The sequence below is a fragment of the Mizuhopecten yessoensis genome, unplaced genomic scaffold (assembly GCF_002113885.1).
Source record: "Mizuhopecten yessoensis strain PY_sf001 unplaced genomic scaffold, ASM211388v2 scaffold8195, whole genome shotgun sequence".
In the NCBI taxonomy this organism is placed as follows: domain Eukaryota; kingdom Metazoa; phylum Mollusca; class Bivalvia; order Pectinida; family Pectinidae; genus Mizuhopecten; species Mizuhopecten yessoensis.
The window spans coordinates 1,154,854-1,167,237 of NW_018407426.1; the positions used below are offsets into that span (position 1 = coordinate 1,154,854).

Consider the following 12,384-nt stretch of genomic DNA (forward strand, 5'->3'; position numbering starts at 1 on the left):
CATGGTCCTGACAAAGTGTTGTTATTTTTCGGGTCAATCAGAAATACAATTTGGCTGCCATGGCCGCTATTTTGCTACTAAGTTCTAATAGGCCGATCTCACTTAAAATTGGTCTAGGAATGATCAGCTCATGGTCCTGACAAAGTTAAGTTAACATTATACTATTTTTTACTCAAATTGGTACATATTTCAACAACAAAAATAAATACTGTAGACTCAGGTGACCGTTTAGGCCCATGGGCCTCTTGTTCATTATGTTGTTTAAATTGCGATAAAAAAAACTGTATAGACAAATTCTACGGGCTTTGTTAGGGTATCGTACACGTGAAATGCTATCTGAATATGTGACTGATTCAAATGGTATCCGAATGTGTATTTGATATACTTCATCTGATCAATACATTCACTTGTCAAATATGAGTGCGCTTTTGTTTGGTTTCATAAATGTTGGTGAAACAAAAGAACACTAATGACAACAAATGAATGGTCATCGTTTGGCAGTGAATCTTGGAAGAAAACAAACGTTGCATCGATATTGCAACTCAACGGCCATTCAATTCTGTCTATGACTGTCCTTATTTCAGTGAAAAATATCCTCCAATCAATAATCCTACACCAAGGGCCCCGTGCTGTCGACAACTACATGAGCGATACAAAATACTTATTGGTGCACTACGGGGATGTAATAAACCTGTGGATTCTGCAGGAAATATTTCGAGTACGAGATGCAGATACAAAAATAATGTCTTTTTTCACTTCTCATACTTCTCAGAGGAGACGTTAGCGTAGTCAGGGACATCGGCTTTACAACGGTCTAAGCAAATAAATTGGGTTTTTTGAAGGTTTTATGGAAGCTCCAAAGGAATTATTGAAGTTCGTTTCCTATCTCAGTATTATGAAAATTGTTCCTAGTGAAATTTGGAAATTTGTGTGGGGACTTATTATTAAATTATTACTGATATGGCACAAATTCTACACTGTATATTTCCTCATAAAGAATTGAAGGAAATCTCTCGAACTTTCTGTTCCATGCAAGATGAAAGGTTATTTCAACATTAGCCGTTACCTTGTAGCTGGAACTTCTTCCGTCGCCGTTTACATGACAAACTACCATTTTACATACACATTTGATAGTCTACAATTAATATTTACTTTTAGCTTTCTGTATCAGTAAACTGTTTTAATAGGTTTTTCCTTACTTTGGAAGCATAACTTACGTAAAACATGACAAATTTCCAAAATGAAAATTGATATACTAAGCATGAAATCGTGATAATGATCGAGTTCCTCATTCGAAATATAATAGTTGCTTTCACCTGAGTTGATTTTCATACAGACTTTTGGCATTTCATTGGAAGCTGTCTATATCTGTCTTCTGATCGACAGGTTCTGTTTGTAAATGGCTAATAACAAGGACTGATATAAATCCTTCAATTTCACTTTCAAATAATTCGACAATTCGCTATTTTTATTTAACAGAAAAAATACTGACCATGTAGATATCGTGTATTCCTTCCTGAACTGTTTAGGACACTTCACATCCTTTCACATCAGACGTTTAACTCGATCTTAATTTAAAACATCTACAACAGGGGCTACTTACTACGAAGCTGAACGAAAAGCTTGACTATTTCGATTTTTCTGGTCATAAACTTTCTTAACAGCAACACCCATTCCTCCCCCACTTACGGTGTTAACATATTGCAGTCGATGCGACATTCAAGGGCTTGTTCCGAATATCCCTCATTTCCATGATCGTTGAAGATTGCTGACGGACAAAAAGATTACACAATGTTTCGAGAAGTGCAGGTTGAAAGGAAACGTGGGAAGGTTGTATGGTGGTCAACATGATCTAATCGGAAAATGTTTTTTTCTGTGCAATATTTAAGCCGATATTGTTTTGATAAGCCCATAAACATGTTTGTTAAGCCCATTTATATGTTTATTAATCCCATTAACATGTTTATTAAGCCCATTAACATGTTTATTAAGCCCATTTATATGTTTATTAAGCCCATTAACATGTTTATTAAGCTCATTAACATGTTTAAGAAGCCCCTACATGTTTATTAAACCCATTAACTTGTTTATTAAGTCAATTGACATTTGTATTAAGCCCATGAATGTATTTGGATTTTACATTCATTTAAATAGAGGGTGTCTTAGAACTTCCGCATATGACTCCCCGACCGTTCTTATTCATCCAAAATCATTCTAATGATCCCGATTTAATCTTTCCTTTTTTCATATATAACTCTAGCTTCAGCGATATCGGGATACTTCAAATGTGTATGATGGAAAATATGACGATATCGAAAATAAATATTGCAGAGAGTTAGCAGAGAGTTACTGGTATCGTCATTTTGGTTTGTGTTTTGGGTAGTAGAACGTTACATGTACTTTCACTATCACTTTTAATTCTCTTTCAGTGAGAACATACATGTACTGTCCTTAAAGTTTTGCTTTCTGATAGCAGTACTGGGCAGCTTGATAACTCTACACACGTTATGAGGACAAGGAAATGAATACGTATTTGTATTCTATTTGTAGATATTCAAGGCCACAATCTTATCTTCAAGCAATGGTAACAGAGATTATTTTGTTCAAAATGTCCGATGGGACGGAAACGTTACAGCCGAGGACTCACTGACTGTGGACTTCACCGGCACGATGGTTGGTGACCAGGCACCGACCGGAACTGTCACATTGACGGAAGTAACCGTGGGAGGAAGTAGCAATCACGTGACAAACCCCACTACATTAGGACCCGCAATCCCACAATCAACTAACCAGTCTGTTCTTGGTTAGTTTTTGTTCTACTTATTTTGCTTCTATTTGTTTAAATGGAATTAGTATGAAATACTTTTTGGAAACTTGTTATGTAAGAAAATGTTGAAATTAATGCAAAGACAATTTAGCTTCAAATATTCAAATGTTAACATTTTCAGCTCTCAATACCAAGTACGATTACGCCGAAGCCTTACGTTTGTCAATACTGTTTTACGCTGCGCAGCGATCAGGGAAACTTCCGGCAAATAACCCTATACCTTGGAGGGGTGACTCCGCTCTGCAAGATGGACATGATGTGCACACTGATCTCACAGGAGGATGGTATGACGGTAAGCATTTTAACCCGGCGAAATCTATTTATAAACACAAATAAAATTATTCATCATTATCTGTAGTTCAAGTGACTATCAAAAAGCATATTAGTGTCATTTTACCATTAGGATTCGATAATAGAAGATTATATAAAAAAAATTATTTATAAACTCGAAAAGGAAGAGCTCGATTAAAATTAAATAATACCTTTAGAATTCGGTTAACCTTTCTGTCGATGTCCATTCCGGGGTACCCAAGGGGTCAGTTTTGGGACCCAGTTTATTTCTTTACGTTATAAACGATATCCCTGTAGGTCTAAATGCTACAATCCGTTTATTTGCAGACGACACTATTGCATATCTAGTTATCAAGTCAAACAGTGATCTTGAAACACTTCAAAAAGATCTTGACAAACTAGCGCTCTGGGAAAATAGATGGAAAATGATCTTCCACCCAAACAAATGCAATGTGTTGTCGGTGACTAAAAACAAAACTCCAATAGTCCATAATTATACTTTACATGGACACATACTGGAACATCTTAGTCAGGTCAAGTATCTGGGTGTAACACTATCATCTGACCTTAAATGGGATTCACATATAAATTCTATCTGCCCAAAAACAAATTCTACGCTAGGCTTTTTAAGACGAAATCTTAAAATTGGCTCAACATCAGCCAAAGTACAGGCATACAAATCATTAGTTCGACCATCACTTGAGTATGCCTGTACAGTATGGGACCCTCACACCCAAACAAATATTGACAAGTTGGAAATGACCCAGCGAAGGGCAGCGCGCTATGTGCCCAATAAGCACAGGTACAACCATTATACCTCCAGTGTGTCAGAAATGTTGGACCACCTAAAGCTGCGCCCTCTAGCAGATAGACGTAGAGATGCTCGTCTGACGATGCTTCATAGCATTGTAAACCAGAGAGTCGCTATCGTAAAATCAGACAGATTAATCCCTACAGATAGAAAATCCCGAACAAACCCCCAGTATTCGTATCAAATTCCCCACTCAAAAACCCAGACCAGAAAGGCATCAATCTTCCCTCGAACTATACCCGAGTGGAATTAACTCACACCTGACATTATTTCGAGCCCCACAACGGAATTATTCAAATCAGTCCTCTACCGTCACTTTTCAAACGCAAATTAGACGATCTCGTATCTTTTAAAAACAATCTCTTTCCATGTTTCACTCCTCGTCTGACATTTTATCTTCAAATTGTTGAAGTTGGTCAGTACCATTTAGAAGTAGAAGTAGAACCTTGTCTTCTGTCCATACGATATGAAAGGATGTCAGGCTTTGATAGGTATGTTGATAACATTCCAGGGTATGAGATATGATTCCGAAAAGTTCTTGCATAGTATCCATTGTACAAAAAATGCTTTGAGTCCACAAAATCACTGTTATGAAAATTAAGTAGATAAATGTATATTACATGAAATAAAGGAAGTCTAAGTGTACTTTATACAAGTGGATGTTGAACGACTGATACGGGATGGGCTTCAAGTGAAAGACTATTATATATCGGAAAATACGGTGTTTAAATATTGTTTTGCCAATATTGAAAATCTTTATTTTTTTATAAGAATGCGAATAATAACATAGAATAGCGCCCGAAAGGAAATAGTTATAAGTATTGCTATAATTAGTTATAATTGCAAAGCAATTAAAATTTAAAAAACATTAAGAAGAATTTGTTTAGGGATAAGGTTTCAAAATTATCCGGCGACATATAAGAGTAGTGCACTTTCGGCGAAAGCTAACAATAAAAAACAAAACGGATTGAATCCTGATATCACATCACAATTTATTAGTGTTACAAATATGCTGTGAACCATATTTATGCTAAAATGCATCAATGCCTGGAAAAATGCTATTGTTAAAAACAAAATATGGAAACATGAAAAAAAATCTAGCTAGTGTAAAGATATCGAACTGGTTTTAGTGATACTTCAATACCTTTTACAATGTATAAGCTGTTCTTACCGATCAAGTATTACAGATATTCATATTCTACAGACAAGACAGATACCATACCTCAACTCATTTAAAATAACCACGTTTGCTCTATTCGTTATATACCAGAGCAAGACAGATTGTGCTTTAATAAGAAACGGTACTGGGATTACACCCTACATTAAACTGCCAGTAGATTACACCATAACCGTTGTTAAGCGTTATTTAATAGGTAATCATGCACATTGATGCTCAATTTATTTTGACGTGAGATAATAAACCTCCTAATATTGCGACAGTTTTACGATAATAACTCACCAGTTATGAAGATTTGTTACTATTTCGGGAAAATAAAGTGATATGATCACTTATGTTTTAAGGCGTTTCTTTAGTATTCTGCTGTGATTGTAACGTCATTCATCATCAATATGTTCGCTTACATGGGATAGCTGTCACATTTACAAAAGCTTAAGTCAAAGGATTTTTTGTTAAAGTCCTTAAGCCAGCGATGTTTTCTTCAGTTGATTGGTGATTAGAAAAGTAATAAGCGTGTTCGGTTATACAGAGGGATACAGTATAATAGAAATGGAGGTGTTAGTCTATGTACTGCAGTTACATATAATAAATACTTTCATGCAGGGGAACAGACATTTTTTTTTTTTTTTTTTTTATAAAGGTACATATTTTTATAAATGCTTTTGAATGCTGTGATAACAGTATAATCAATAACCTTTTTTAATGTACCCTTAAGAATGAGAAATACATACTTGGTAGTTAGATTCCATTTTTCACTGCAGAAAAACACCACAGAGCTCCATTGTAGATTTTCACGTACACAGTAACCTACCCTGATTTCGTAAACGATATACAATGTAACTGTGGTACCACATGGCCAGGACAGTACCTTGTCCGAGTACCTTTGTTGGTTATAGCAACAGTGTATCATAATCAGATGTCAAGGGTCAGAATCCTGGTCTGACTCTGTTTCATTTTTACACTCTGAACACTGTTGTTGATTTTCATTTCCCATTTGAAAAATGATTTATCAAAGCAATGGTCGATTCGGAACACATCAACTTATTCGGTCATCTTTGATGAAAGGACATGTAATCGGTGCGAGTTGTTCCGAATGAGCTATGGTCATGTCGAAAAATAGTTTTCCAACGCTAAGTTAAAGTCTATAGCAGTGGTGCGGGGATCCTTAATGTGTTTGTGTGATCGTGCCATGTTGTTACGTGCAGAAAATATGAATACGTGTATGATATCATAATGTTGAGCATTATGTAGCTTGACATTGACGTATGTAAATGGTTAACAAAGGCCTTTATGACGTCAGTATTGTCACGTGTTAAAAATCGCTGAAACATGATAAAATAAACAAACACCAAATATACACATTAATATCCAGATATAAGTTCTGTTATATTTCCATGTTTGTTAATCATTATTATAATTTCCAAGAAAAATTGTTTACCTTTCAAAGTAATCTTATTGAATGGAGCTGATGTACGAAGCGAAGCAATCCGTCGAATGAGATAATGTCTTTCTTATTAAATTTTGTATTCACATATTTTTATGTAATGTATTTAAACAAGGTTATTTTATTTGATTCCAAGTCTGTCCGTATTCTAGCTGGCGATTTAATAAAGTTTAATTTCCCGATGGCGTCCACCACTACATTGTTGGTGTGGGGCCTTATTCGGTGGCCGGACGCCTATCAGGCCGCTGGACAGCTGGACAATATGTATGACAGCGTCAAATGGCCACTCGACTACTTCCTAAAGTGTTGGAAGCCAAGCCGTCACACGCTGTATATACAGGTAGGTCATTGGTTCTATAGACGATTAAATACGATACATAGAGATAAGACTAATAATTATCCTTAGTTTCTTACACTTTAATTACGTCACACTTGACAACAAGGCGGCGCCATTTTGAATGAATAAGTAGTTCGACCCCTTCCTGATATTACATGGTACAACTTGCTAACAAAGTTCCCATCAAATGTTTAGTTCATCAAATATTTAAGAGATTGTAGCGAAGATGTAGATAAACGGCTATATATACTACAATTAGTTCATCTGCATCTGACCAGACCATCTGCAGATTTGAATGTAGTAAATAGAAAGAACCATTCTGATGGGTATATACCAAAAGCAAAATCGTCACACCGTGACAGGTATCACTATTTGATACATTCCATAGTTTGAGAGTTACCAGTTTCTTCAGTAAATAGAATCCAATTCCTCACTGACAATAATGGCATCAATTTCGACATTACAAAGACAAAGGGAGACCTCGAGCATGTATACCGTGGACATTGTTTTGTACTTCTTTTCGTGACCGTCGGATTAAATCATCAATATACAAAAATGAGGTTGAATGTATGTTCCTGGTACATATTCTTTATGACATTTAGCATTGTTGCATATTCCATGTTTTGCATTAAAACATATTTAAAACACTTGGAACCCGATACAATGTACCTGAATATAATAAAAATATATTTTTGTCACGAAAAAAATCTGTGAGTAGAATTCTTATTATAAAATGCAAATCAGAATGAAAGAGAAATTGCACACCATTTTTGGCTGTATTAGTTATATATATGATGGTATGGTACTGATATTTTTGTTACAGTCATTACAGAGTAAGCACGTTTACAAGTATTTGTCATTACTCTTTAACACACTTTGATGAACACACTTTGATGAGATAAGATCTGAATGGGAAACAATGTCCATCTCCTGCAGTGTGGAAATGACGTCAAACGACCAGAATACACTCTTAGTAACATGCAAAAATATCTATATATGACCGTAAAGTACTGGAAGCTCTGTTTACGACCATTACACTATAATAACATTACACATATTTATCATTTCCCCCTAAAACCCTTTTGATGTGATAGAAACTATATGGTACACCGTGTTTTTCCCAACAGTGTGGTAATGGGCATGCAGGGCATGACTACTGGGGCAGGCCGGAAGACATGAATCCAAACAGACCAACGTACAAAGTCACTGCCCAAAAGCCCGGAAGTGACGTGGCAGGGGAGACAGCTGCTGCCATGGCAGCTGGTTCAATTGCCTTTCAGTCTAAAGGTACTGCGTGTATTGTGAATGTCATGGAAACTTAAAGTCGTTTGATTCTCAATTGAATCACATGAATCTGTTTCAAATCAGTTGGCATATCCATCTTTAACATATAGATAAATCTAGCCCTCAAGACAAACTCACGAAAACAACTGTCAAACTTAAATTGACGCATTTGATATCAAAATCACATTTGTCTTAAGCATAACGCCTTTCAATAGAAATTAACAATCTTAGTAAGTGTACGCATCATGTATAGGGTTTTGGTTTGCGTAACACTGATTGCCCTTAAATTACTATTTGCCATTGTACAGTTGTAATATCACTTTCTGTCTATAGACACAGTCTACGCCAACAGGTTACTTACGGCAAGTAGATCTCTCTACGTCTTCGCCAAGTCTCACAGAGGAAAATATTCGGACAGTGTACATGATGTCCATGAATTCTATGCGTAAGTTGTAATTATAGATTATCGCACTGCAGTTTCAAGGTTTGTCGTGAGAAGATTTTTTCTCATCGCGAGCACGTGGATGAAATCGATAGGCCACCGCAGGTGGACTCGAGATTTTATCTACGTGCGGGCGATGAGAAAATTCTTCTCACGATAAACTCTGAATATACTGTATGATAAACTATTTATCATCTATAAACTATTACCTAATTTTTTCTTTATTTAAAAAAGTCAACTAAACACCGAGTTTCCTAAATGACTTCTCAGCTCAGTGGTCAACGATCGCAATTCCTCGGTCTGTGACAAACGTTAACAAAGAGAATACTTTCGCGGAGGAATACAATAAACCTTAAAACTATGCAGAAAAGAATATATTTTGAAACAATCCTATCGTCATTGGAAATTAATCTTAAATAAGATTGAAATTCATTAATCACGGATTCGCAATCCCTTTTACAATAAATAGTACCTGGACAGTGTTTAATCTAAACAGTCCTTATATTTTTACATTAAAAACAAAAGTGAAATTTGCTGTGTCCTCAGCGTAGGGGTCTTCGGGTTATACATTTATTGTTATAATATTCTGGGAAAGAATTCACGCCAGTATTGAAGATGCCACACGCCAGATGTCTACACTCAACACAGCTTTATCCAGAAAGGCACATGGTATATCAAAAATAATACACAAAAGAGTTCCGACCAAGGGGAGTTACTCTTACTGTTAGGTAGCGCACTACCAACGAGCACATCCATCGAACAAGTCAATACTGCCATACATACTATATGGTGGCGCGGCTTCTCTTCTCCTTGAAGATATACTTAACCATAACATTTAAACCAAAAAGTCAAAAATACACAATTAAATGATCACTTATTGTATCTAGTAAGTTATATAGAAAGAGAACATTTCTTTTACATACTAAGTGTCTTGTGCAATGTCCTTGCAAAAGATAAATAATAATAACTGGATAGTAAATAGTTGATTCACACAGAATGCAATCTACGACGTATTGTAATCGTTCAAATATAGAGGGCGTCGCAGAGTTCGTTTAGGTCTACCGGATGTATCAGATGAAATTGGAGATGATGTACTATTTGAAATCGCATCAGGAACAGTCTCCTCATGATCACAAGTGCTACACGCGCTGTCTACGTTAGTTTCACTGTCTGGCTGACCGACAAGTATTGGGATTTTTGGGTTGGGCGTCCTGGGTTGGTAATCCTGCATTGGCAGGCGTAGACAAGAGAGGAGTAATGTCGACAGGAACAAACGATGTATCGAAAGTTCCTTGGGTGTCTTCTTCAGTCAAGGTCAAGATCTGGAATATGCTGATGGTGAATAACTTCAAGTACCGTACAAGGGCCACGGTAGCACCCACTGAGCTTAACAGTGTACGATGAACCGCGTAATTGTTTACAAGTTAACTTTTTTACGAAGCACCACTCTGAACCTTCGGTAACTGACGCAACAAGGTATCGATCGCGAGCCTTTGTTTTGTCCCTCTTTCCATAAAGGTACACTAAGTCACCAACGCGGATTTCAGTGTGAGGAAAGGAGCCGTTGCCACGATGTTTGGACTTAGCACTTGAAGGGTGGTTTACTAGACGGCGCTCACTCTGTGTGATAATATTGTATCTGTCGGAAAATTCATATGCAGGCTAATGATGCTAACTGCATTAATAAGATTTACTCGGTGATAACAATTGGGGATAGACTGGTATCGGACAACCCTCCTTAAATAACATGTGTTCTTATTTATCGTTTTGCTAATATTCACATTTTGTTTTTGTTTCTTTGTCTTATAAGATTTCCTTAAGATAGCGTAATGCATATGTATAGGTAAAATAAAGGCCAGTCATTATACCGAGTATAAATACTTCAGTCGGAATATCTTGGCAATGTTGGTTCTAATTTCACAATCATCATCAAATAGAAAAGATGCTTTTTGAAAAGTGAAAGTATCAATTTGAATCACAATTATACCGACATGAAGTATTAAAGATAAGTCTTTTGATTTCGACATATTGATTATGAAATATGCATAACATCGCACATTCCGTATTCAAAGTGAAGAAATAATTAATATAAGATATACTAGTTGACAGCAAAAGCAATCAGAAAAGCAAGCACTGTCGATACAACAGGAAGTGAAAAGACACCCATACAAATGAAGGGATGACAATGACTGGAGGCGAAACCGTGTGCTTTTAGAATGGTAAATGTATCATGACAATGTGCAGCAACCAGCCTGATGTATCCTGTCACAGCCAGGAAATAACCAGCTTAATAAGGATATAATAAATGAATAACAAGTCTTTATTTATATCACAGTAGCTCCAATTTGAGCCAACCTGTTTGCCGTGGGTTGCATCTCGTATTCCTGGGGGAAGAAGATCCTGGTAGCTGAGCAGAGTCGGAATCACTGTCAAACTCTTGATAGGAAGGAGACATGATCCGATATTCTGCAACATACTGCTTTGGCTTCGGACTCTGGGTAGACGAGAGGTGATATGGGCCCTCTATCACCAATCGGCTGGTCACGCCGAGCCCTTGGTTTACATACTCCCAAGAAGGCGGTGGCTCAGGGTCAATCGCGAGAGTATACTCTTTCAAATAGTATGTATATTCTTACGAGTATACTATTCTATGTATCTCCGACACTTGGCGCTGGATATCCGCGTCACACCAGTGTCCCCTTGTTGGGCTCCGTGGCGGGTGGAGGCATAGATCGTGAAACAAACAAATATACACATGGGTAAAGATAAAAACCACCAAAACGACGGACATACCAAAATCAGGAACGATGACCCTAGCTCAAAAACAACACAAAACGCAACACAGAACACCCAATTCCCGCAATTCCTTGTGATGACCTCCACACAGAGTGGTAAAACAACGGCCGCGTTGTCGCCACTTCTGTTGAGGAAGGGCATCCAGGGAATCGCAGGGGATGTGAAATCCGTTAAGCCATTGGGATCGGGCGATCTCCTTATAGAGGTTTATCGCCAACAACAGGCGATGAACCTACTCGGAACAACCAGTTTTGCCGGCATCGGTGTCAGTGTGAAACCACACTCATCACTTAATTGCAGCAAGGGGGTAATCAGGTGCCCAGCCTTGCGCAATGACACCGATGAAGACATACTGGCATATTTCCAGGAGGAGAGCGTCCCGGTCTCTGAGGTGAGGCGGATGGTGATCAGGAGAAACAATGATACAATCAAAACAAACACCTTCATCATCACTTTTTCAACGCCAACACTACCCCAAATACTAACAATCGGATACCAGAGGTACAACGTTTCCGTCTACATCCCAAATCCATTGCGATGCCGAAACTGTCAGAAGTACGGTCATCACGAAAAGCGATGTAGACGAAAATCGATCTGCCAGTATTGTGGCCGTGAGGGTCACACCGAGCAAAATGACTGTGACATCGCCAACCTGCGCTGTGTCAACTGTGAGGGGAAGCACGCTGCCTCTTCTCGCGACTGCCCTACCTGGAGCCAGGAGAGGGAGATATTACGGGTTAAATATACCCGAGGTGTCTCTTTCCCCGAGGCCAGGAGGATAGTCGGGAGTGCAGACATTGCTACACCCTCTTACGCACAAGTGACTCGAGGCAAGGCGCCGGTTGACAGTGTCACGGTCAAGGATGCTTCGGTTCAAGTTTCTGAAGACATACCTGCCTGGGGCTCACAAGTCCCAGACATGGCTGGTCAACAGAACTTGAAAATCCTCACGGGGGACCCATCCCGTTTCACGAC

The 12,384-nt window shown here is 37.8% G+C and overlaps 1 protein-coding gene across 1 annotated transcript in view; it reads left to right on the forward strand.

Moving 5' to 3' along the window:
* Nucleotides 1–12,384, forward strand: part of LOC110455329 (endoglucanase 13-like) — a 57,172-nt gene that overhangs the window by 6,848 nt on the left and 37,940 nt on the right. Inside the window, exons 3-7 of the mRNA XM_021505409.1 lie at nucleotides 2,551–2,803; nucleotides 2,949–3,119; nucleotides 6,703–6,890; nucleotides 8,015–8,174; nucleotides 8,505–8,616. Coding sequence (XP_021361084.1) covers nucleotides 2,551–2,803; nucleotides 2,949–3,119; nucleotides 6,703–6,890; nucleotides 8,015–8,174; nucleotides 8,505–8,616 — 884 coding nt within the window. The remainder of the gene's footprint in view (nucleotides 1–2,550; nucleotides 2,804–2,948; nucleotides 3,120–6,702; nucleotides 6,891–8,014; nucleotides 8,175–8,504; nucleotides 8,617–12,384) is intronic.